Here is a 27347-nt window from a genome sequence, read left to right on the forward strand (position 1 = left end):
GACTTTCATAGTTCTTGTAACGGCTGTGCTCGATGTCCCTGAGGTGCTGAGGATGCTTTTTTGGCTCTCGTGAAAGGGATTTTGTCCGTGAMAGAAATGCCGGCAGAACCAGGTGTCACAGAGGAGAGCAGGACCGAAGGGGGTTGGATGGGAAACATGATGCGCTCCCGGCGGAAAATCCGGCACACCTGGGGGCTATGAGGTGCGGAGCATCCCAACAGGCTCATCCAGCGCTCCGTGTGTTCCGCCCTGCCCTGGCAACTGCTTTCTTGTGTCCTTAGGCCACGGCCCSTGGTGCCGGGTGCCCCTCGCTCCACAGCTCCGTGCCCCCCGGCCACCCGCGGAGCAGCCGAGTTGGGGTCGGCCCCACGTGTGTCCCTTCCTCCTGCCCAGGCACTGGCCCTGCCACCCCGGCGCCTGTTCCTACCCCCTTTCTCTTTGCCCTTGCATTTGCCTTCCTGCTTTCCATCGTCTTTTTCGTCATCCTCTTCATACGCGCTCGTAGTTCCTTCGTGCCTCGTTCCCTCAGGGTCTCTCCCTCTGCTCTGCCTGGTTCTGTCATTTTTCAGTACTGGAGGGTCYGTCAGTCCCTGGGGGGCTGCAGTGCCCGCACCCCTCGTCCCGTGTGGGCATTGGCACCTTGGGGCTTCGGGAAGGGTCTCTTGCCTGCAGCTCCCCACACCCAGGGAGCCCTGGAGATCAGWGACGAGGCAGCAGAGACGGCTGGTGGGGGCATTTGTCGGTTTTTGATTTTTTTTTTTTTTCTTTTTGTTTTCATTTCAAGTGTAGTAGAAAAATGGTAAAGGAATATTTGTCCTTTTGTCTTAGGTTCTTGTACTGTAAGGTTTAGGTGAGATCATAAATTTGGCTCTAGTGGAACATGAAATGAGTGGATGTACAGTTCAAACTCTGAAGATGAACCTTTTTTTTTTTTTTTTTTTTTTTAAATAAAGCTCCTTAAAGTGCTCACGGTAGGTACACGTGAGGTGCTTCGTGCACTGTAGCAGTGACACGCTTGCAGTCTGTATTCAGCATCGCCGATTTCCAGTGTCGTTCGAATGCTGTTTATCAAGACTCAGTAACGATGAGCTGCAATAAAGTTGCAATGAAATGTCCCGGTTGTTGACGGGAGAGCCCTGTCAACCCTGCTGGAGAAGCCCGTGCGCCCTGGCTGCCCTGCGGCGCTGCGGCTCCGGGAGCCCGTGATCCGCGCGCAGCGGCCGCGAGCCRTCCTGGCAGGGCGATGCTGCACCCGGAGGTCACGAATGGCAGTACTGTATGTGGTGAACGTATGTGGAGTTTCTCTGTTTGTTTTTCTTTATATGAAGCCAATCTCTGCGTCTGTGTGTGAATTAAGAATGAGTGGATGCTGCGTGACCAGCTGGAAGYGTGTTTGTTTATGCTCCTTTTCTCGTCCAGTAACTTCAGCCTGTGCCCATGGCATTCCCCACAATGTGTGTGCCTTAGCAGAGGGGAAAACACCTCTTGTGGCCAGAACGGAGGCACTGATCAGTAGAACTTACTTATGAACATCTTCATGCATCACGTATCAAGATCTGTTGCTTTAAAGAGGGATCTAATGGCAGTAGCATGTTTGTTCTCGCTCCAGGCAGGTGGAAGTTKCCCAGTGTTCATTCATGCTGGGGGAAGCTGGACACAAGAGACCTATGGCTAATTAAATAATTTGCCATCGCTAATCCATCGTGCTGTAGCTGTGAAACGGGGTATCTGAACGTCAAATCCCAACAGCAGCATTGCATCACCCTGAGAGGATGCGCTGGGTACGGGCACACGGGCAGTGCTCGGAAGGGTAGCAGAGCGGGGAAGGTCTGTGATCGTGRCTGTGAAATTATGGAAATCCATGRCAAGCCTGCTGTTGTCTCGCTCATGCAGAAGTTGAGTAGATAAGAACTTTAATAATATTTCTTGGGAGCAGAAAGTTCATGTCTCTGAGGATGTTTTCCCAAGGAACTAATGAGATGTCTTGTTGCTTTCTGTTTTTAATTCCAATTCCTCAGTTATATCTTTTAATGTTTAGCCTTTTTTATTTAATAATAATATTAAAATAACTAAACTGGACTTTTCCAGTACCCATCATTATTTTCCCAATGAATGTCCTTCTTCTTAAAAGAGTAAGGTTATCCCTAAAGCTTCATGTTCTCTATTCTTGAATATAGTAGGTGCTATTATTATTGCCTACTCAGTCAGGCTTATGCTTAAACAGGAACTAGTTTGAAGTTCTCTACTGGTATTTATTACACTTTCCCTTGATAAGCTTATTATTTTGCTAAATTGTAATAYGCCTAAAATTACAATGTACTGTAAGTAAGATAATTTTATTTGCGTCTTTTAAACTGATGTGCTGGATAATGAATATAATCTGAGAAGGAATTGTATTTGACAGAGGAAAACACTTTTGGGATGCTGGGATTTCACAGTGATGTATAGCRGAAGTACTGAAGCACATTTGAACAGCATGAAGACCACATAGAAATGGTAGCACTTAGTTCACCGTATGGAAACAATTGGGTATCTGCAGCATCAGATGTCAAAAGTATGCTTGTCGTGTTTTAAAACTTAGGTTTTTTGGCAAGTAGATGTTACTTGAGATCCTTGCTCTTCTGCTGCAGGTTGTACTTTGAAGAGAACCTATCCAGAAGCATGAATATTTATAAGTGGAGTTTTTAATGAATATTGAGAAATGCATGGTAGTTTTTGAGGTATTTGATGAAATATTAACTATTTGGCTTTCTAAACAGGGAGAGAAACTACTGTGAATATTAGAAGTGGGTACCGTGCACAAATGGGAAAGTTCTTTGAGAACTGTCTACTACTAAACATGCACACGAAGTTACAATCTAAACACTAGTGATAATTTAAAAGCCAATTAAAGACCAAAACAGTTGGCAGTCCTAAAATCCCCTGTTTCCAAAGAGCAGGATGGAAGTGCACTTAATACCTGGAAGGAGCTGTGTGCATATGTGCATCCAGACTGACGGATGCGTTGCTGCCTTGCCATGCAATACAGTCCCTTAGAATTAAGTTGACTGTCTAGGGTGGGAAACACTGTATCGCTAACTCAAGCGCTTGTGTGGGAGACTGACAGTTTGCAGTCAGTCAGGAAGGTTTAGCAAAAATAACCAAGCATATCCATTAAAATAATTGCCACTTCGGTTCAAGTAGGAAGAGGAGTTGTTACTGCAGGTTGAGCTGCAAATTTTGGATTGTGTTAGAGGGCAAAATGCAAAACTAAAGCACTTTTTAAAAGAAGAGAGATGGCATGATGCTCGCTATGGGGGCAGAARAAACCATTCGAGATCGGTGTTAAAAGATGCAATTTTTTCAATTTGTGATGCACTTTGTAGTGCCCTTCTCACATACAGCTCCTGCCTGAGCAGCAAGGTGCTGTACAGTGGGGTCCAGGAAGAAGAAGTTACTATTCCAGTATAAGAAATTTTAGGGAAACAGTCTAGAATGTTTCAAACAATTGCTATTTTTGTGCTTCTTGTCATTAAACAAATAGTGGTGAGCTGCTGTGTTTTGTTTTTTAAGCTGTTTATTTTTTTTTAGTCTATGAAGGTACTATCTGTAATTGAAAGTTTTCCATCACCTTTGGACATTTATTAATCATCTTTCTGTTGGATGTTTTAGTTTCCAATGAAGTGTGATTGYATATGGAAGTTTTTTCTTTGGTGTGGACACTTGTAGGCTCTTGCTTTTTGAGTTGGCCAGTTCCTYTGTTCTTCAGGAACGATACTGCCTCTGACCTCCATCTCCTTATTAGACATGAGCAAATGTGGAGTGATAACAACCGTAAGAAATCAGCTTTAAAACCTTCTGTAATGGCTGTGAATTGTGTGAAAATGATTCGAATGATAATGTGGGCAGAAAATAAGAAGATATAGGAGAAGGTTTTAGAAAATGTTTCAAATCAAGCCATTCTGTAGTTCAGTCATTGCAGAGAAGTATACAGACAGGGGGAAAAAATCCAGTCCACAGTGTTGAGTGGGCTTTTGATGGCCCAGAGCAGGAGCACTTGGTGTCTTGAGCCTTGGGTGCTCCCCATTCASTCTCCTGGGTCTCCTGAGTTCTCCTGCACATCCCTAACTTACAAATGTGAGGCTGCATGCAGAGAAAGGCAACCTATTTAGCCACATTGTCTTGCAAAACGTGACAATATGCTGTGGGGTTTCCTCCTTGGTAGCAGAGCTCAGAATTCTTGAGCAGCTTTTGAGAACTGCAAGGAGCTCCCAGAGCACCGAGGCTCCATAGAAAATATGCTCTAATAATCGCTTGTCTTGGGGAAAGAAAAAAAAAAAAAGAATCTTTTATCTGTCTGTCCATTACATAAAGACYTTTTTTGTGTGTTTTGTGTTTTGTTTCCCGCACCCCCCCCCACAAGCTAGCTTGCCTGATGAATAGGAATGACTTTCCCTCTGGGTAATCAGTTCTTGAATTTCTGCTTTTATCTTTTTAGTTTGGTGTTTTATCACATAGGTCTCAGCTGACCTTTCACCATAGGTTGTAGAGGGTTAGCATTTAGGAGTCTGGGGAGAGGAGAAGCAGACGAGGCTGAATGGCAGTGGCCTGGGAAAAGGCTCCATATTCTCTGTCCTGGAAAAACATCCAATTTTCTCATAAGTCTAGGTGTTTGACTTATTGTGGCCCAAGCGTGTTATGAGTTCTTTTTTGGGTGCTAATTAGAAATATTGCCTAATGATCACTGCAGGTAGCCGGCTAAACACTTCTTATGGTGTAACTGCTACCAGTTATTACTGTAGTAAGGGTATTGCAACATTACACCGATATTTTGTTGAGCAAATGAGCTCAATAATAAATGCAGAGCTAGCAGCCACWGCCCTTATGAAACACAGAATGCATACAGTATAAAACATTGATTTCAGAATAATCTTCCRTGTTCAAATCTACTTAATCCTGTAGCACTGTGGCACACTGAGATGCAGCATGGCCTGTGCCATGATTCAGGATCCTATGGTCGAAAGAGAGGACAAGGAGGTCTCAGCTTCAAGTTGTGTTGCTGCGTTTTTGTCTTTAATTTGGTACCAAAAGTTTTATCAGTGCTGTAGGAAAAAAAAAAAATATTATCTTCTGTGGCAATGAAACTCTACCATGAAGTTTTAGGATAAAAAACACTCATTCCACTACCGCCTTTTCCCTCGGAAAAGGAGTAAGGGAGTAGTTACTTAAATGTCCTTTTCGTGGACTTCAAAGATGCACTACCAAAAATGCCATCTACCACATGGTGATACCTGTTTTAAGTCTGGACCAATATAAATGCTAAGCAAGTCCCAGAGTGCGGTTTGAATCAGGCCCCCCCAGAGCTACCCAGCARGAAGATTAATGGAGCTAGCTATCCGCCAGATCCTGCCGGGATAYTAGGCCCCCTTTCCTGCTCCTTAATTTAGGACACTCTCCAAATGTCTCCTCCACTCCATGATGACCTCCTCTCTGTTGCCATCGTGATAACAGCTTAGGCTGCAGCTGCCTCCCTAGGAGACTGATTGGGTTTCCCCTGGTCATTACGAGATTGATCTCTTGCCAAATACCAAAATGGTCCATGTTGCATGTTTTGCACACATGGCTTTCTTGTGAACGTCCTCCACTTAAATCAGGGCTATGCCATTATGTATTCCAATCCCAGCTACCTACCCCAAACCTACTTTTTTATCATGATTATTATTTTTACTTTTGCTCTTTGTTTTGCAGTGTTGCTGTCATTTTGTTTCAGTACCAAATCCTTGACTTATAGCTGTGGTTTTTTTTTTTTTTTTTTTTTTTTTTTTTTTTTTTTGTATTCTATGCTGCCGTGGGATAAATCAGCAGCAGCCCAGTTGTGGTCTGGAGCAGCTTAAGGGCTTACCTGGTAGCCTAATGTGCAGAGCACATAGGGTACAGTGCTCCAGTAGGACCTTTGCTTCATATAAGCCTTGCTCTAAAATCAAACGTGCTTTGATATTGAAGTCATCTTTTACTCATCCTACTGTAAAATGGGGTAAAATTGGGAGGCTTTGCTACCGATAGGGTCCTTCACTCCTCATACTGTGACCTGGCATCTCCAGTAAACCATCTTACTAATGAGCAGGCCASTTCAGGCAGGCAGCATGATGCAGTCCAGTAGTTTGTTCTCTTTTTATCACTTTGAGCATGTCTTTGTATTGAGCGAATGCTGTTTTCCTGCAGTGTAAGTGTGTAAAGACACCTCTGGTGGTGACACTTCATACTGGTTTTCTCTTTAACTTGGTCAATTTGAAGTTTTCTGCAGTCGTTTCAATCCTATTTTTATATGTATACTTTATATATATATATATATATTTGTTTTTCCTGGATTGGCTCATACTTTTGCTTTCTTGTAGCAAGCTCCCTATTTCTTAAGGTGCGAATGGCAGTCAGAAACTGAAAGGTTTTTTTTAAAGGGTCTCGAATGTTCATCAAAATTTCAAATGTACTTAGAATTTTCATTATTTGCAAAGTCATCTGAGTAGGAACTTAAACGTTGCCCAGAGGAGAGCTCTGCTGRGGGGCCTGATACTTGGGCAGACCTGGTGATCTCCTCGGTCTTTCCCAACCATTATAATCATAGAATCACAGAATGCTTAATGTTAATAATAATAACATTATTGATTCTATGAGTGTGGAGGCAGCGTTGACATGGGATGGGCCACAGAGGCCTATAAAAACTATATGCAARTAATGGTTTAGAGAAGGGAATGTGGTATTTTTACACGATTAAACCTTTCTTCCGTCGTGTTTACAGAGATGATGAATTGATAAAAGGAAATGACTTTGCATCTGATGGTTGATTTGGAAACGGTTGAAAATTAAGGAAGATGCTCATGGTTTCTGCGAAGGACAACTTGACAGTTGTTCATATTTAATGCTTTGGATCATTGTGTCTAATACTAAATTTATACCTTCAGTATGTGCAATGCATCTGAGCTGTGAGCTTCATGTGGACCATAATTTTGAATTTCTTCTAATTTGTGTTTAAATTATCAACCATAACTTTGCATTATAGCCCACACGGGGGAGGAAACCTTAAGCTGTGATTCCTGCTGAATGTATTAAACAAGTACGTGGCACACTTTTGAAATAGTAAATTTATAAGTGCATGATGTATTTCATATTCACACAGTATTTCCTATTCAAAGATGCAAGCTGCAGCTGCTCCACTAACCATACCCATTAACTAGAATTTCTGACTTTTTCATATAGGCTTCAAATCTCTCCAGTCCTATAGATCATATTCTGAGCTGGTTAGGAAAATAACTGTGCTGGTTTACAGAGGTAATGGATCTTGTCCAGGGTATTTTAGGTGYCCTGTTCAGCAGGTTGTCTACTAGACACTTAGTATGCTGCATATACGTGTATCTTCTCATCACGGTGCTAATGCAAATAAAAATCTGTTCATTTAATTTGTTAGCTGCTACTGTGAAACAATACTCAGCATTGTGAGCCTTGCCTGAGTGACAGCTATAGTTACATCCTTGGATAGTAAATTGGAAATACTGGGCTTTTGTTGGCAGGGAAATTAGGGAAATAACTATTTGAATGTAAATTGCCTGCCCTCTAGCAGCATTTTTATATGGATTAAGCAAAAATAATTTCCTGTGGTATTTCAAAGATCAAATATTGAGAAGTATATTTATTTGTGTAGACTGTTCACCTACAGGACATCATGCCTTTTTAAAATTTGGTTGTGGAGAACACTGTTTTCATTGATTGTGCTCAGATATGAGCAATGTCAATTTGTTAGGCATCTAATGATTTTGGCATTAGATAATAAAAAATGTTGTGTGCATTAAATCCTAATCTCCTTGAAAAATGCATTTATAAAATACCAGCAGATGTCAGTATGTTCTTGCAATATAGCCCTTTTGTTTTCAAACAATATTTTTTCTTGAATTAAATAATAGGGGAGGTATTTATAAGTACTGTAACATTATCTTAATCTCCATTAAGATTAAGAGTCTAATTCAAATATTTTATCTGAAAGAGGGATTTTTTTTTCTGTTTTCTAGATATGGTTTGTATGCCATCTTTCACTGTTKCTTGCAACTGCTCACCAAACTGCATAAATGTAGTTTAATATACTTGGGCAAGGTGTTGCTGATGGTGTAGTACTATAGTAGTTTCTAATTGAACGTTATTTTTGGTGTTTTATTTTATCTTTCCTTTTTATGACTCTTTTATGGTAGATTTCTGGAGGCCTTTTGGAAATGGCACATATTAAATCTAAATATTATATTTCATTTTGTCACTGTTTATACTGAGTAGTCAAAGCCAGGCGAGATCTCCTCTCCCCATGTGAGCTCAGGCTTCCTGGGGATGTTTTTCCTCCCTGTGTTGTTCCCTGTGCCTTTCACTAAGGATGTCCTGCACCTCTGCTTGTCCTAAGAAAAAAGGTTGCAATAAACCCCGTAGACTCATTCTGCTGATTTTGAATCCTGCTTTTCCTCAGAAGAGGAAAAMCAGATTTTCAGGTGAGGTTACCCAGAGTACTTGGTGCCTGAAACGGGTGGAAATCTGAAGAGGAGAGCTGGACCATTCATGAAGACAAACAGCATTTGCTTAAGCTTCCGTAGGGTAGCTAAGGTACCCTTTTGTCTAGTGCTTTTGCAAACCTGCAGGCATAAAATGTTGTAGCTTCAGGAGCTTTGAATGCAATTTCCAAGCAGAAATTCATTTTATGTTTTCTCCTCCTGCAGCTCAGCTTGCTTTCTTCTCCTTATTAGCTCTGTCATCTTTAAGAGGTTGTTTTACATGCAGGATCTATTTCTGACTTGCTCCTTGTTTCTTCTGAAACTGCATGATTTCCAGATCATGCAAATAAGAATAGAGACGTGCAGGACTGGTAAGAAAGACATTTATCTCTAGAGTAAAGAATGCTTGGCATTACTTAGGTTGTAGCTCTGGGGGAAAAAAGGGCTTTTATTTACAAATAGTGTGTCTTATTCTGCATTTGCTCCAGCTTTCTTTATAGTCATACTGATAGACACCCAAAATCCTGTAAAAGAGCATGTCTAAAATGTGTTCTAAGCAATTTTTTTTTAATAAGAAATACTAACATAATTAGATCAGGTGGTTGGCTTGCATGCCTAGAGAACTACTGTACTCTTGTCATTTCAGTTGGGATAATGTAGAGGTTCTGCTCAGCATTTGAGGTTCTGCTCATGGGAGATTTGGGAATTTCTCTCCCCCTTCCTTCCAAAGTGAAAATACAAAGGAAAAAAAAAAATTGTCCCTAATTGCATTAAAAATGAGTTCCAATCAGTATCCTGTATTGTTCGGACTATTTTCTAGGATGATAATATAAGCATTTTTTCCTAATTAACTTTTATAAATAGTTTGCTAAGTATGCCCTTTTAAAACCTACAAAATACAAATGTAAATTCTCTCTATGTGGCTGTTAATGGTATTCCACGTTGAACTYCAGTTATAAAAAATGGATGCAGTTCCCATCATGCTTTAACACACTTGAAAAACCCTTGTTTCAATAAAATTAATGTTTGACCTGAAAGATATTTACTAATATTTTTATGGCATGGGGAATTTTTATTTATGAAGATGTAGACTTTACATATARAGAAGTGAGTTAAGTGAGCTGGTTTTCTTATGCTAATGTAGACATATGGATCCGAATTTCATATGTGAGCATTTACGTGTGGCTTGCAAAGCTTTTCCATTCAGTCTGTGTGCTGACATATGTACACTGAGAAGAGACAAATGAAACACAGTTGCTCATTTTGTCCATGTAGTTCATGCGAAAAYGTTTGAAAATGTGAAAAAATGGGAACTGGCCATAAAAATGGTGAGCAAGTAACACAATAAAGCTTGAGGATTCATTTCATCCAGTTATGTGTTTAAACTGATTGTAAAAAGTTTTTGAACTTTTATTTATAATTATTTTTCTTGGAATGGAATGTTGAGTGGATTAAAACTTTCGTAGAAGTATGTGCATTTGTGCTTTGTGAAGGAGATTAACAAGAAAATGATACTAAAAAGGATGTAGAGTTGCTGAAAGTACTTTGTTTCTGATAAGCTCTTAGTTAAAGAAGAGTGCAGCTGTAAAAGGCTGTTCTGAATTAATTTTCATTTTCTTGCGAGTATTTACAAGTCCTCTAATTGTCAGTACTCCAGTACGGTAGAAGGRTCTTTTGTTCTTATACTTTCATAGGGCTTTTACAAAGCTGAGCTTCCTGACTCCAACTGGGATGAAATGAGATGAAGTAGGTGAGGGTGGGGGCTCCAATTTCTAAAAGATTTTGAGCCTGCAAATTTCCAGGAAGATGCCTGCAATTATTATGCACTTACATCCCTTAAAACTTGGTAGTTTATATAAATCTAAATTCCCAAATGAACTAAAAAAATTTGAGAACTTGATGTAAGTACATTAAAAATCTGTATGGATATGGTCAACCCTAATACTAAAACTTAAGGAAGTTTAATGTCTTTGCTCTCTATATTGGTTCAAATGGCCTCACTTGGTTAATTTTGGCTCATGGTAGTTACATAAACGGCCCATGCAACTATGCAGAGATCTTCAGGGATACTTTCCACASCCTTGGCACAAGGACCCTAACTTATCCTCAAATCCATGAATGTTTGTTCTTCTGCAATTTGTTTGGGGCAGTCTTCACAACCCACTGAACATGTTTCTAGGAAAGGCTTTTGAAAGTAGACCGTTCATTGAAAGAAAATCACAGAAGGGTTTGCTCATGCAATCAGATCTCTGTAGGCTTCATATTATAGGAGAATAATATGTACAGCTCATGTGCCATTCCTTAAGAATTGTATGGAAAACTTGTCCAAAGGCACAGAATGTCACTTTGACTGTGTTCATTAGACGGACTGATGCTGAATGGCAGAAGGACTTTACAGCCAAAGTGCAAAGAGTGGCAGATGCCTCGATAAAAACGGGCCAGTAACTCACTGGAAAGCAGTCATTTAATATGGTAAGTGGTGAACAGAATTAAAGAACCTAAAAGGARGAATGCAGCTCAAGATACATTGCTCTTCCTGAAAGAGGTGAAAAATGGGATACTCCCAACTGAGGTAAAATGAAGTGTTGTAGAGGTGATGTATAGTAGGAAGATGGAAGTGATAACTCCGCAGGAAGCATTTGTGGAGGTCACACTGCTGGTGCCCGGCAAAAGCACCATGCACCATGAGAGATGGATGCTGAAAGCCTGGCAAACTGTATTCCCAGGTGTTTCCAGCTGAAAAAGTGGAAGAATGCTAGCTTGGAAAAAAAACCACTTATAAAATCCATGATGGCATCTTCAATATAAGGTGATTTGGGAGACAACTTGGAATCCGTAATCTGTTCTTGCTAAATTATGTTATTTCGTGTATGGAGAGCTATTATGGAGTCTTTGGAATAACGCTGGGATTAAGAAATGGCCTAGCAGTGAAACATCTGATTGCAGTTCAGTTTAAAACTTGAATTTCAGCAAAACTGAAGGTAAGGACTTCTTAAATTGTCAGTTCCTTATCCTCCCTAATTCCTGGCAGTTTCCTTTAGCAAAGCTTCCCAGAGCAGCCGGCCTGTTTGTCGCCTCTGCTCCCTTCCCTCCTCTTCCCTTCCCATCTGGTGGTGTGACTCCCCTCTTTCAAGTTGTGCTGGGAATGGGGAAGCAACCAGCTGGGCTTTATATGCATCTGTCAAGATCTCACCTAAAGCTGCCTGTGAGACCTTAAATCCTCTGTCTCCTAAATTGCCTTTCCCTGATCTCCAAATCTTGAGGGTCCAGTACATGTTTTTTTCCTCATCTGGGAAAAAACAACATTGGCAAAAGCACTGTAGGTGCCCCAGCAGTTAGGCAGCAGCACGTGAGCAGTCTGTGTTCAACTGTGCAAGTGCTGCTCAGCGCTGCGCACGTCTTCATCCTGYTGAAAGCCCAGATGTTCACTGCATATTCAGCGGATTTTACCCCAAAAGAAGAGACCATCAAGATAATCCRTAACAGCAAACTCTGAATGCTGCGGCATGAATGAAGTTGCAGCCTAATCACAGATGATTTGGCAGCGCTAACAAGTAACTCCGATTCTCAAATTGCAGGTTCTAGGCTAATGAAGACTGTCTTCTTCCTGAGTGCAGATGCAAGTTTATGCTGTGTCAAAATCCTCTATTTGTTCCAAACAGAATTCCTGATGAGAAGACCTCAAAGTGAAACACTTCGGAAACGCAGAGTTTCACTCCCCCTCTTCTTCATGTAGGAGCTGTTTGGGCTGCACGATGACAGGATGTTCCTCCTGTCCGAGTTGCTCCATAAAGCTCATGGAACAACCACACAGTCTAAGGARTCAGTAGGATAACCCTTGTTTGGAAAAGCCAGGAACCCCAAAAGAGGGTTCCTGGCAGTGATCCAAATAGAGAGGAGCATGTGAAGGCAATACCAGGAGTRATAACACTGCCCTACCACACACCTGGAGCTAGTTCTGTTGTTCACACCAAGATGAAGAAAACCTGCCCCTGTGATCACTGCTGTTCTCTTGGCTGGTTTCATTAGTTGAGGACAAGAGGGAGAGGCAGYAGCATCATGTAGTTATTCTGAAAAGAAACAAACCCTTCTCCACCTAATCTCTTAAGCAGTTGTTGGTTATTTTAATACCAAGCAAATCAGCTTTATGGTTCCATGGTACTTGAGCAGCTAGCACACTGAAGATGTCACTGTGTTTTCAAAAGACTGCTCTTCTGGGTAGCTTGCTGCAACTGGTCTGATCTGCTGATAATGATGCAAGAAGAAGGACCAACTCCAGGAGACTGACAATGTGCRGGAAGCCTCTGTCCCTCCTATCACAGCTGACTGTGGGTGAAGCCTCAGGAGTTATGGTAGGTTGGTGCATACTTCATTTGAAACACCAAATGGTTTTAGAAGAAATGTTGTTGTTGGAACTTCTCCAGTAATAGTTGGGGTCTATTTGTTATCTGTTGAAATGCAAATTTGCTTTTTTTATTCTGGCTTTTAGTMCTGTTTCTAGTCCTTCCAGGTGACATGTACAGCAACATTTGGATGAGCAGAGAGAACGTAGACCCAAAGAGGTGATGTTAGACATAGCTTTTGAAATGGAAATGCCAAAATTAAGAATGGGTTTATATTTGAGATGCCCTGGTAGCAACACAGTATGGAAAAGAACAATCTTGGCTTTATTTCCTGGTCACACAGGTGGGTTTTCTTCATCTTGGTGGTGAACAACAGAACTAGCTACAGGTATGGTAGGGCAGTGTTATTACTATGAATATTTTCTTTACATACTTGCTTCTATTTAGATCGTTCCTTTGGGGTTCATGGGTTTTTCAGGCAAGGCACTATGTTGTATTGGAAGTTTCCTGCTCAGAGATGCTTTATTCTGAGTTTTCCTCAGAAATGTGTCTCTTCTCAGTGAGTAAGGCTGCTGACTTTGATTTGCTGACGCGTTTACCTCATCCCAGGAACAGATTTCAGCTGTATTCAGTCTAGCTGCAAATGAGGCACAGTTTTTAATGAGAGATTTAATTTTAAATAGTTAAACACCAGCAGGGATGTTTGTAAGCATCTACTAGATGGGGAAAGAAATGACAGCACACAGCATTCATGGCTTTATTTTACTTCAGGTATTACAGTGGGCTTTATAGGATTTCTTGCATAGCTTTTTGCAAATCCTGTGTTTTTCTGTGGATAGTGCTATTAAGTATTTTAAGCTTTGTATGTAAGGCTCTTCAGCGGATTTCTACTCGCTGAATTAATTTTTGAGGCTCTGTCCTCATCTGTTTTGAAACCAAACCAAAACAAAAAGCTTCCTTTTTCAGATGAGTAAAATGTATTTTGTAAGGTTAATGAATATACGAAAAGTATGTACCTGTGGAGGGATTCCTTAAGAGAAAAAACAACTCAAGATTGGGAGCACTGAGCCCCGACGTGGTGTTGCAGGACAGGGAACTTGACTGGCAAGATGGAAATGAATAAAGCTACTGGAGCAGGGAAACCAGCCACCAAGGCTATTCCGTTAAGCTCAAATAGGTCCTTTGTGGCATCATACCCTGATCCAAGCCCTGGTTATCTCTGAGCCAGAGGGGCATGTTCAGGAATGAAGAGACTTTCTATAAGGGCTGCAGGAGCCACCAGTTGTCCAAACATCCAGAGGTCCTTCATCCAGAGACAAATTTATTTTGTTCAAGTTGTTAATATGTATGTGCTCTCTCTCTCTCTCTCTCTCCCTATTTAAAAAAAAAAAATAATATTTTTAGCTGCTTTTGGTGTTATAATGGTTTAACATCAGTGAGAAAAATGTGAGGGATGAAGGACTTTGAGTAGCCTTTTAGTAGCCTAATTCTCATCTGTTGGACAGAAGTTRTAGAATTATGGATTAGACTATATGGCTTTCTTTAGAGTTTATTTTATCAGGATTGTGACTGTCCCAGCTATCACAAGAAATATTTTGCTTGAGATTTATATGGAGGCTCTTAAAAGTGATAGTAACTTGCTTAATTAAAACAAGTCAGCTGTGTAATCATATGGGCCTCCTTAGCACAGTGTTTAGCTACATTCCCGACCAAAAGCAGAAGAGTAATGATCTTACTCTCTTGTTTTTTTCTTTATATATTTAGCTGTTTTTACTAAGCTCTGGGTATTCAAAAAACATGGTTTAGTTTTCTTTTTCTTCACCAGTAACCTCTAGGATTTGAGGCAAGATTAGGCATGTTCTTCAGAGAATTGGACCGAGCAATGGACAGAGCTACCTCTAGGGTGCAGTCAAAACAAAGCTGAGCTTAGTGTTAAGCTACGTAGGAGTTTTGGAGGCTAAAAAGGAGATAATAGAGGGTTCAATAGACTCTTCCCTTGTGCCTTTCAGTCTTGTCAAGTAGTTAGATTCATCTTCTGCTGAGTAAATGGTGTTCTTATAAAGTTAATATAATCCTAAATGGGAATAATCAAGTTTCTTTCCTGTGGTATTTCTACCCTTTCATAGCACTTTGACAGTAGCTACCAGGAGGAGGATACAAAGGGATTAGCCCAATCTGCTTCACCAGCTGAAGCTTCCTTGAGAAGTTTCCTTCGAGCACTGTAGTGATTTTAAAAATAAACCTGGAGAGAATTAGACCAAATTTCTTCACATAATATTCTGCACTGAGAAGCCTTTAATTTTGTATCATAATTATTGCAAAGTAGATCAGAGTAGGTGTTATTCCGCATGGAAAAAGTTTTGTACTGTTTTCTTAATCCAAAATAACATTTCTCAAATATTCTAGCTCTGCAGGAAGATTACCTGCAGTGCTTCTGGTGCCCTTATTTCTGCTCTCCTGTGGAACTACAAAAAGTGATATTGAGTAAAATCTTAAATGAWTTGTATTTTATAGCTTGCTGTGTGGAGGTTGCACTCGGAGCAGCCTGAGGCAGCTGGGACTGGAGGGTTCAGTAGGTTGCAGACTGTGCCCTGGGTGACTTCTTGTTCCATCCTTTCCTCTCAGCACTCCCCAAAAATAAAAGTTATTCTTGGTAGGATTGTAGTGTTTTGTCAGTTGGATAGCTGTCTCCTTAGAAAAGTTCTTTCAGTATTTACCTGTTGAGTGTTTGTGGTAATTACCTGCAAATTGCCTTCTGTTGGCATCTAAAACATTCTTTCTCCTAATGGACTTAAGTGACACATCACCATGTCACCAGTTTCTTTGGAAACTAGACAGGAAAAAATTCTCAATTGGCTGGTTAACTAAATTGCAACTCAGCTTTGAAAAAATAATTTGCTTCCCCAGTTAGTTTATAAATGTCAACTATTTATGTAAGGATCTAAATTATAATTTACCCCCATTTACATACATGTGTATGGAATTTGTGTGTAAATACATATATTTAGATTCTTATCAGAAAGCTTTCTTATTGATTCAATTAACACWAATATTTAAACATATATTCTATAAGAAAAACACATTTTATATTGTTTTAAATGTATTTATCGWTTTGGTAGTCTCTTGCCAACATGTGTTTCATAAGCTTTTATTGAGTGTCTTAGCTTCACTGAAATGATTATTAGGAATTTCAGGAAGAGTTTTGCATGTAGTTTTCTACTATATAAGTGCTCGAAAAGTTTCCACCTTGCTTTTCCATCTGCTCTGCACGTTACTTCCAACAGCAAGGGCATAGTACGATTTTTGTGGTTGGAAGGCATGCYATTAATCCATAATTTCATACTGGCATCTCTGTAGAAACGTAAGGTGGACAGATGCAGCGAGCTAGCTGCTTGCACAGCCATGCAGATTTTTCATGAAACAGCAGTCTTTTTATATTGCCGGGTTGTCCAGATGGCTAAGTATATGGTAGAATGGAATTAACGGATGTTGGGGAAATCCACCTCCATGTGGAACAGATAGTAACGCTGGCAACCAGTCAAAACCCCTGCGAAAGGTTGCAGCTGAAGGACAACGCTGCTGGAAACGCGGACGAAGATGTATTCCTGGATGCAAGACGGAAGCAGAGGGTGCATTATTCTATGGAATGATTAGGTGACTGACTAATGAGCCTTGAGGGGCAAGGAAATTGACTACAATAGCAATTAAGCAAGCTCCCGACATTCTAATGTACTCTGTATAAACATTTAAACTCTTCCTGTGTTTAATTTTCTTCATTATATACCATTAAATCTTTATAAATGCACATAAAAGTACTTTAGAGATGTCAGTGTTTATGTTATTTTAATGCTGTTTTTCCCTCAATGCTAAGATTTTTTTGAGAAATTCATGGCAAGGATTAAGTTGGCAACGCAAAACAAGCGGCATTTCGACTAAGCACACGAGACAGACTGCTACAGGGATGAGCCTTGGGTTAAACAGACTGTCGTGCCAAGGGTGGTGGCAAGTGGGTTTCCTTGTCAGAAGGGGTGATAACGCATTGTCATGTCAGCGCTATATTTCGTTGTCCACAGGTTTTGTTCTTTATTTTGTTCTTTATTGGCAAGCCAATGTATTGGTTATTGCAATCACCAACTGTATTGCAACCCAACTTCTGCATTAATCAATCTCTTGTTCGATGCCATGAGGCATCCGCGGCAGTTTTTGGCTCAGGGAATGCTATCTTTGGGTAGGTTGTAGAGGGTTTTTTGGCTTTTTTTTTTTTTTTTTTTGCATAGAGATTGAGACACTCACAATGGTTAAGGTTTTCCATAATGTGGTCCGGCATTCGTGTTAGTTGCCTTAGCCAGAAGGCAGGTGGGTGTAGCTTGAGTAGCAAGCGGCATATTCAGCCTACCTATGATCCTTGGAGAGAAATCGACTGCAAAAGCAGTTAAATGAGCAAGTGACGTTGTGCCAAGTTTAGTTTTATAAACTGACTTCGCTGAGATGGGCTCTTAGATGGAATTGTTTTGCCTTGCTGAAAAATAATCTATGTGATATAAATGGCCCCTAGATAAAATGGGGCTCGGCTCTGCTTTCAGGTTTAGACGGTTAAACTTTGTTATGCCAGTTCATATAAAACGCAGCTTCAGGCAGTGAAGTTCTTGTCCTTGTGTGGTGAGGGAAAGGAGTTTCCTGAGCTCTTGCACTGATGGAGTAGACCTTTTCCTACAGAAAGGGACCACATGTGAGTATTTTGTCTGCATTCCTTTTTTATTTGATTTGATTGGTCCTTTTATCAAGTTCATATGTAGTCCCATTTAGTGGAAGCAACAACTTAAATTTCAGATACAGGCATTTAACTTTAGTGAGAATTTCTGCTGCTGTTCAGAGAGAGGRAAAAAAARAATGGATTCCAAGTGATCATTTAGAAGAGAAACTTGGACTCTTAGGTTCTATTACTCTCCCCAGAGGTATTCTGTTGTTCTGGTAATGCTGGGGAAGTCTGTTGAGGTCAGGTAGTAATTCAGAAAGCAGTCCTAGCGAAACCAAGTTGATAAGCTCATAATATTTTGAGAGCAGAACTAGGTTTGCTGGTAATATTGCTAGAAGTGATCTTCAGCACTGGTTGCAGTATATCTCTGGCAAAACCTTTCTGTGCAGAGGTACTGAAAGTGTCATTAATTTCTTCTTTTCCAGCTGCACACATTTATCATAAAAAAACTAATTTAACGAGTTGTTTGYAAGTGTCTATTGTAGTTGTTGCTGTTTATGACAAGGAATTGAGCTAGGTGTTTTGTGTAAGAAATTAATCTCTGTAACTAGACAGAATGAAAGAAATCAGATCCTTAARGAAGGAAAACAAGCACTTCTACATATCAAATGACATTAACTTTGCTAACAGAAAATTATGCTCTCTTTATAAAGACAACATTAAATTAATCCTGTAATTATATCTCATCCAATCATGTATTTATCTTAAAGTGAGATACAAAGGTCCATCTATGACTGGAGTTTATAAATCTTATCTCCAATTCCTATAGTTAAATATTTAAATGCTCTARTATGTTGCATAAATTCTGCTTTCCTGACAGGGTTAGAATGCCTGATTTTTGATCTGAAACTGCTTTAGGAAGTGACATACTTGGCTTTGGAGACAGAAGTAGAATGGGTACATCTGAAATGAATGAATAATGTATGGGGATTGATAGTAGCTTTGCCTCACTAGTTGGCCTTACTGTTTGGCCTCAGGCAGGAGCTAAGAAACACACATAAGAGAAACACTGGTAAGGTGGAAAGTTAAATATTTAATATGAGCCTCTGTGTTCTAYGTTCTCTTTTGCCTTTGTATTCATGGGAACTTGTTTTGTAACTGAAGGAAAACGTTATTTATATCACTGTAGTGACAGAAGCTGTGTTTATCATTGAGGCATCCAAGTGCCAAACTTGGTAAAGGCAAACAAGAAAAATTCTTCAACTAATCTTAATTTTTTTCTTCAGTTTATTATCTTTTATTTTGGCTATGCTGAGTCTCAATTTGATTTTCATTTGGGATCTGAGTCTAGTAAATCTTTATTATTTTTGTCTTGCAATGATGGAAATAATGAGGAGCTGTTGCTTTGTTAGTAGCAGTTTTATCTTTCAAATCCTCTGGATTTTATCCCCACCCAGTCGTGATATATCTGGTGTAATAATTTGGAAATAAGTGGGATTGTTGTTGTTGCTTTTWCTTGTGCAAAGCAAGAAATTTCATTTTTTTTTTTAAACTTAACTTTGAGATGTTAGACAACTGTGTGTAATAGTAGGGGTATAGAACCTCGTAATAGTTTACAGAATCAAGTCAGAACCAAGTGTTTTTCTCCCTTATGATATAATCTGTTTTCTCTTATATTTGAAGTAAATCACATAGCTACCCTATATCAAAATTAGGCATGTTTCAGCACCATCTGGTAACAATTTTGCAGCCAAGCTCATTGTCTAGATAATGTATGTTTTGTAACTGGAGTTGACTTAAAGATCACTCTTTGCCACTCAGAGGGCGTTTAACTATAATTTTAAAATTGAGAGGAGTGCCCTAAGACACAATAATTTGGTGGGYAGAATAGAAGATTGTCTACTATGCAGTGGGTATAAAATTATGACTTTTCCCCCTGTGTTTATTGATGAAGGGCAATTAGCCCTCCGAGAGGGTTAATTCTCCAAATTTCTGACATATGAGTGTGCCCTCCACTTGCTCAGAGTATTTGTTGCCTCAATAGCAAACATTATAGGCTGGATCTGCAGAAGTTCACTTGRCACATGCACTCTTTGAACAATAAATGTATATTAGTATAAAAGGAAAATTTACTCTTTAAGCATATGCAGTAACTGGGACTTATTGTATGCTACACTATTTTTTTCTTAAAATCTTTGGTTGAAATTTTCCCAGCTAAGGATCCAGATTCTTCCTGTCTTTAAGTTTAGCATGTGTTTTACCTTGGTAATAGCCAGGGCATATTATTGTATGCCCTGGTAGAAATACACTGCAAATAACTTGTTTGTTTCCCTTTTGAGTAAGTCTTGGTTTTAATGATAGCAAGGCACATCATCTGGGTACAGATGCAAATCTAAGTACCTTTCTAAGCAATCTTTGGGTAGCTGGGTTAGGATGGTATTTTCTATGTAAACTTAACATATTGAAACTATTGGTTTTCTCAGAATCTGTTGTTTCTTGGATTATTTCGAGGTGTTTGTTTTCAATACCTGTTGGAAAGACGTGGATGTGGTATTTGTAATGACATCCACCTTGTAATCTTTGTGCCTTCTGGGGATTAATGGTTGAAATTTGTCCTGGGAGTGGGTTGAAGCTGCATGTTCTGTTCCTTCTAATGGTAGAAGGCACTAACCTACATCCTCCTCCTCCTGAGAGAGGAACTGAATCGTTTAGGCTGTTGGTAGGTAAAGGTGTYGCACGTGTTGAAGCTATGCGTCCTCAGCACGCRCGCGYGTGTGTRTRTATRTRTGTGTRTATAYACACACACATATATATAGCACCACTTTGACTGCTACTGAAGTGAAARAAATAGATTTAGAGAAAGATGCTATGAGTATCTCTGCAGAATTCCATTTCTGAACTTATGCAAACACCTATCTGAAATATTTTTACAGAAATATTTATGTAGTTTATAGTCTATACCTGGACTGCGTCGTTATGAACTCTTGTTGCAAAAATACTGGCAAATGAAGGAGTTGGATTACTTTCCTGTGCTAGGATATATGTAAGCTATGAGTGATAGTGTGCATCTATTGCCTGTTCTTTAGTTGTTGGGTTTTTTCCTCCAATATGTTTTGAGTAATGGAATTCATTGAAAGAGAAGGACAGACTTCAACCTTTCAAAATTGCTGTCATATGCAAACTGAGGGAATAGAAAGATACAGAAGAGCTGCGTGCTCTTTAACAGATGTTCATGTTTTCAAAATTTCTTGGTTCCTTTTTTGGCTCAGTCATCTATAATGTTTATATAAATTACTTTATTTTAGAGATATTTTAGAGTTATTTTAGAGATATTAGCCTTGATCCTGCTTCCATCTCCTAGTAGCTTCTGCAATGCTGGACAAAGCTGTTTATGAAAAGACAAGCAAATAAATTGGTTAACATCTCAGTATATCTTTTCAAATCTGCTTTTCAATTTTCTGGATGCTCCAGGTTGGGCAGCAGTTGCTGATGGAAACGCAGACACAAGTAGAAGGCCAGTGAGAGGCTGTGGGCGCACAGAGAATCTGTCTGTTCTTCATGATAAATGGGAAGAGTATAAGAAATGTAAAAGAAAAGCTGGCTTATTTTCTCTTTTGTTATTACTGGTAATATAYAATAATTTAATCTTGATTGGCTATGGGATAGTACATGGGATTGGCTGTGGGGTAGTGGTTACTTTTCATCCTTCTGATTCTGGAATACTTGGAGGTTTCCGGGATAGTTTGTTTAGCTCTTGAGCAGTTACAGCAAATTCATCAGGCTGCCCGGCAGTGTTTGATGGAGTCTGTGTAGCATCACATGCTCCTGCTGAGCTTTCCGTTCATCTCCCCTGTGCTGCATTTTGTCCTTAGTGTGTTCCTGAGCCACTGTTTAGGGAAGAGTTCCCAGAGGATGCACCTCTTGTGCTCTCCTCACAGATACATTCTCACAGACTGTTCAGTTGGCTCTAATGGGAAATTTACGCTCTTCTGACCTTCCTGGGTAGAATAATGTCAAGTGTCTTCATTTGTGCTCTGGCCTATCTTTCTTGTATGATAATCACCTGAAAAAGAAAACCTTATCGCAGTATTAAAGACCATCTTGTCTTGGTCATCTTGCATATTGCTCCCAGAGGCCCTCAGGTGATCAGGCTATTCTCAGACTCAAAGGCTGTAAGGGATTTGAGTGCTGTATCTGGAAAATCCAGTGATGCCAACTGAGTCCTAATTAAACAAAYTGAAACAGTATTTTCATAATATCGTGATTTGAAGCATTCAAATAAAAGCATTTAAATAAAAAAAAAAAAGAGGAAGGAAACAACCTCCCCTATCCACCCTCTTTTTTTTTTCCTGGTTCTTGCACTTAAATGTTACACCTTAACTGCAAKAATCCTCCTAGGTGGAGGGCAGTACAGGAGCCCGAGTTAGGAGCCTTTTAAATGACAAATGGGAAGCTTACACACAGAAAAATTGGGGTTAGCACTTCTATTCTGTGACGGTGAGGAGCTTGTTTATAGTTAGGTAATAGGAAATCACTGAGGACATTGCTTTATTTTATATTCATTTGGTTTGCAAGGAGATGCATCCATCTAGAATGCTTTCATGGCTTTGAAGATAAGTATCTTTAGCGTATTCCTTAAGTGTCTGGGTATCTAGAGTGACAAGTGAAATACAGCCAAATTCACGTTTTTCCTTCAGTGTGGAACAAGTAAGCCACAACTCTAAATTATTCTGGGATAAAAGGGAAACATTTTTACTCCCCAGAATGAAATTAAGCAATTGACAATAAATGTAGTGTTAGAGTGAATACAAATTAATTTTGCCAGGCATTTATAATAAGTAAAAATGAAATCTGAAGTGAGAAACCTGAAAATAATCCAGGTTATATATCTGCATATGCATTGGTTTACACCTTGGTTTCCACAAAAAAAAGATTAGTGTGGGTGGACTGGATGACAGCTGTAATTGCAGCATTCCCTGAATCCTGCTTAGATGCAGCCAAAAAGCCTGACTTTGACAGAACTGCAAGGTTATAGGGCTGTCTGTATCTCACTGAGCTTTATTCCAGGTCTAACCTTATTCAAATCTCCATGGCCATTGGTAATAYGCAAGTAAGGATATGTGAAGCTTTCATGGATCTATGTTTATCATTTAAAATCTACAAATGGAAAAGGTCAGTTTAGCTTTCCTGAAGATAGTGGTTTATGCAAGGAATTAAACACATTTATAACTGAAAATAATCTGATTAAATTAGGAAAAATGAGCTTGTCTGAAATAAAAATCATGCAGACATTTCCAGGAAGTCTTTCCCCTAACAGTCTTCAAAGCATTGTAATRAGAACTTAATTTCTTGGGATTTCAAAAACAGGGTGAAACGTGCTCAAAAGGAGCAATCATTTATTGGGTTGAATTTCCATAACTTTCTGATTTCTGGGTGAGTATATAAGCAACCGCAGAAATGTTAAGAAATCCATTTAAAGCCAGTTGCCCTTTTCAAAATATTCTTGAAGACCTACTATAAAGCACTATGTTAATAATTAAGRTAGTTGATAGTTCTTAAAATAGTTAGACTCATGACCTGTGACTGGTTGCAATCATGACTTGRGCATTTAACAACCAGCGAGGTAGCTCCGTGCAGGCTGTTTCCTTCAGGGAGGAAGGTCATATTTCAGAAACAGAAGGGCTATAACATTGAAGCTCTTTGAGTTATCTGAGATGCTGTTTTCCCCTAAAATTAATGCATGCAACATATTACAATATTTCATGATATGTATAAGGTTCTCAAAATATATTTATTCACTTCTGTACTTCCATAAACTCAAGCTCTCATTCTACATAATAATTTAATATTAGATTCAGAGCTGATTTTTTTCAGCTTGTACTGTGTTGGCTTTCTACAATGCAGCTGTTTTTTAATRTCTGTTGGCCTTTGAATGCCTTCAGGTAAAATGTTACTGTCTTTTTTGGCTTAATTTGCCATTGCAGTTTGCATAGACGGGGTAAATTAAAGTCAGAGTAGATGCACTGTGCTCATCAGAAAACACTTCTAGATTGTGTCAATAAGCATGAGTTAAACATGGTTTTGATTTTTATTTTTCTTGCCRTCTTTGCTGTGGAAGCAGTGAGAACGTGTCCACTCTGTGTCCCCAGCCCAGGCCAAGGTCTCAGACCGGGGTTCCCAGTTCAAGGTTCTTGCAGGATGTGATGCTGCAGTAATCACTTTTAGAAGGTTGCTTAGATCTTTTCAGCGTTTAGATCAAGGAAAATGAAGATTCTTGTAGAACCAAAAGGAAATAACTGGAAGGGAAAAATCTCTCCAAAGAGATGACTGTCATTGTGGCTTGAGGAGAGACTGGAATTGAGCTGAAGTTGTCATCAAGGAATAAATGCAAGGAAACGGATCTGTAGCTGGATCCTACGATTGTGCCAATTCATCAGAGCTTGCCAGCTGTAAAACAGAAAATTGGAAATAAAATCTGGGAAATAAGCCCCAAGCAGTATCTGTAGTGATGGTGGGCTGTTTTAGAGGAGTTTTGGAGCTGGAGAGGGATGAGTTGTCACCACTGGGAGTCGGAGGGGATAAGGAGGCTGCGTAGCCATTACTTGTTCTGAGGGGGAGCCATGTTGTGGCCAGGCCGTGAGGGGACGGATAGGGCCGATGGAGGCCGATGGCTTCAGTGTGGTGCAGCGGGGAGCTCCTGAGGGAGCCCCTGACCCGGCCTCCATCCCGCCTCGACCTGGAGTGTCCACACTCTCTGCGGGATGTACCCCAAGCGTTGAAACCAGGGYGCTGCTGCCAGCTCCGCCATCTTGTAGCTATGGTAGCTTTCCCTCTTGAAGCTGGATGTGAACGTCTTTCTTTCAGTGCTATTTCTTTCAATTTCAATAATTTCTTTCAACGATATTTCTAACAGAAAAACTCGCTCTATTCTTCTGGCGTTGCTTGAAGTATTATTTCAGGGAATGCTTTTCAATCAAAAATGTGCTGCTTGGAGCATGCTGCATAATAAATTTCCTTTTTAAAAAGAATCTTAAAAATCACTTWAATCTTTGGTAAACCAAAGGTCTCCCAAACCAAAACAAGTATTTTTTCCCCCAGCCCTCAGAGGTACTTTTTTAAAAAATATATATATTTTTAACATATGTGTTTGTGTGCTCTTGGATGCCCTGCTTCCTGAGGCTTTTGTTGTGGAGTGTGGGAACCCCTATTTCAGTCCATTTGGTGTAACAGTTAGGATTTTCCTTTAATACTTGATGGATACTTGAGACAGGTTGAAAATCAATAATATCTTTTTAATGTACTGCACATTAAAAAAAAAAAAAAAGTACGTTAGAGGTCTGAATTCTGGCAGGAAAATGCTGGCCGAAGATGGCAGTTTGGTCACCGTTGTGTGTCCAAGAGATCTGCACGCACGTCCCGGTTCGCTGCTGGCAGCTCCTATTAAGAAGGGAACGGTTGTGCGCTGTCACTCTAATGCATGTCCCCCTCCAATTTTAGGAAAATGGTATATTGTCAGGACACAGCGGGGACGTTTTCATCACCACAGCTAGCACTGTACCTAGTCTGTGAATAAACTGACTTCATCTTCTTTTGCTATTGATCCATCACCTTTCATGCAAGCACTAAATTCATCCTTAAAAAATAATTAGCTTCAGTGTCTTGGCAAAAATCCAAGTAGGCAATTACCTTCTGCCTACTTAAAAATACCCCCTGTAGTTACAATTGGATAAGTTATAGTGACAGACGACTGTGTGTTTTGTGATATGTTTTCTGTGTGGCTTTTTATCAGTGTGAAGTCTGCTGTAATGCTGCAAATACCTTGCACTGAAAGAACCTGCTGACCAGGATGGCTTATTAGCATGACAAAGGAAAGTGTCTACTGAAAGTATTTCCTCAGTATTTTGAAGACAAAGGATCAAGGTTTAGATCTTTCTTGTGCATTTCAAARTGCAAAATTTATTTTGAAGGCAATATCTATAATGTGACTTTAGGAATATGTATGTTTATATGTAACAAAAGACAAAGCTAAACGTAGCTTGCATTGCAGAACTTMATATTCATCATTGATCCATGACTGAAATTTCATAATAGCTGAGAAAAGCATAGGAAGGATGCTGATTCTGTTTCACTGTAGCACTTAAGACATTTGATACTGGAGGATTTGAGAAGTATTGCTTAATAGAAGAAAAATTATATAGGGAGCAAAATCTGTATTAATTTATGCTTCCCTGTTCAAGGTTGGTAAAATATTGAAGAGTAGTTTGTTCTTTTTAAACGTGTATATATTTTTTATAAGTTCTTTTATATTACAAGATCTAGATAGTTTTTTTTATGATAAGTAGTTTGCGGTCAGAAGATAAGTTGTATTTATAGGTATTTGGGGAAGTACTATATGATTAAAAAAAATACTTGAGTGAGATGAAGCTTCCATCGCCTTCCACAGTTAACTGGGTTTGAATCTCTTCTAAAAGGTCAAAGTTATAGTTTGATAAAGAAAATTATCCGACTGATTTGGTCTGCTAACTTTTGTGCTTATGAGTTTTTATGATCTCCATCGCAGTGAAAGAGGTGGAAGGGGGTTTGTTGCAGCAAATGGACTTGCTCCTTGTTACTGACACAGACACTCAAGAAAGCAAACATGGGCTGGACATCAAGTCCTTTTGTGTACTTTTAGTGGGGAAAAAATAGCCTATTCTTTCTTTATTTTTTTTCCTTACTGGCCCAATGGAGAAAGTGAAAATGTGGTAAAGAAGATTGATGGTTGTGTAAATGCTCAGAGTTTAAAGCAAATGGGAGGGCATAGTAGCAGCTCAGGTGGTTAATGGATGTTTAGGATTCCAGTGATGGCCTTTGCCTGTACTTCTGCTTTTAAAGTTCTCTTTATGTTGTCCTGTCTTTAAGCAGGAAAACCTGTCTGTGGCAAATTGCAAATTCTGTTTTTGAATTTAGTATTTAGGAAATCAGCACAGCTCCTTTCWGAGTTGGTATGAATCATTAGTATAAATCTTTATATCCTTTTAAAAATTACATATGAAGMATATATGCGAATTCAATAATTTAGGATTTTTTTTGGTAGAACTTGTAACTTAGTTAACACTTCTTCCATGTAGTATGGGGCTGGTGCAGTTGTGATAGTGTGATAATAATTCAATCAATGCTTGTTTGGTTTTGAGGTTAGCAATTTCTGTTTACTGAAATTTCTGTTTATTTCTGACATTCCAAGTTAAGCAGGAAACAGGGAGGGAAAGCCTTTTTCCTTTTCTTTYTTTTTTTTTTTTYGCCTTCATATACTTTGCTTTTTGCAATGCCTGGTTTTTATTACATGATTTCTGAGCAGAGTAGGATCTTCATTTTCATATCAGTTTCACTTCAAAAGCGTGAAAGTTGTGGTAACCTCTTGCCTTGAGTGTTTTGTGCTGTCTTGGTCCTATCCACTTCGCTCTAATACCTGAGAGCACTAAATCTGTATAGGTAGCAGTTTCCTCTCTCAGCAGGTTTGCTTTGTCAAATCCTTTTCTTTGTATATCCTTTCAGAAATTCACCTTCTATGGAAAGATCTCCTACTACTTAATTTATAGATCTCAGATTAAATTCAAAGGTCAAAAATTATGAATACATTACTTTAATGGCACCTTTAAAATTGCTAAGGAATCATTGAGAAGCAATTGAGGTAAAATTATTTATTGTGCCACTTGTTTGCAAAGTTGCATTTTGGTATTGAATGGTCTAACTGAGGTAATATAATAAGTTTCTATAAACTCTACAAGTTGCTGTGTTGTATGAAAAGAATTAGTGCCAGGGTGATCT

The 27347-nt window shown here is 39.4% G+C and overlaps 1 protein-coding gene across 1 annotated transcript in view; it reads left to right on the plus strand.

Moving 5' to 3' along the window:
- The first annotated feature begins 12536 nt into the window (after positions 1–12536).
- RBFOX1 (RNA binding fox-1 homolog 1) overlaps positions 12537–27347 on the plus strand; it is a 691795-nt gene continuing 676984 nt past the window's right edge. Inside the window, exon 1 of the mRNA XM_026049083.1 lies at positions 12537–12853. Within this exon, the coding sequence (XP_025904868.1) occupies positions 12791–12853 (63 nt within the window). The 5' untranslated portion in view covers positions 12537–12790. The remainder of the gene's footprint in view (positions 12854–27347) is intronic.

The sequence above is a fragment of the Nothoprocta perdicaria genome, unplaced genomic scaffold, assembly GCF_003342845.1.
Source record: "Nothoprocta perdicaria isolate Ctin4 unplaced genomic scaffold, notPer1 scaffold_59, whole genome shotgun sequence".
In the NCBI taxonomy this organism is placed as follows: Eukaryota; Metazoa; Chordata; class Aves; order Tinamiformes; family Tinamidae; genus Nothoprocta; species Nothoprocta perdicaria.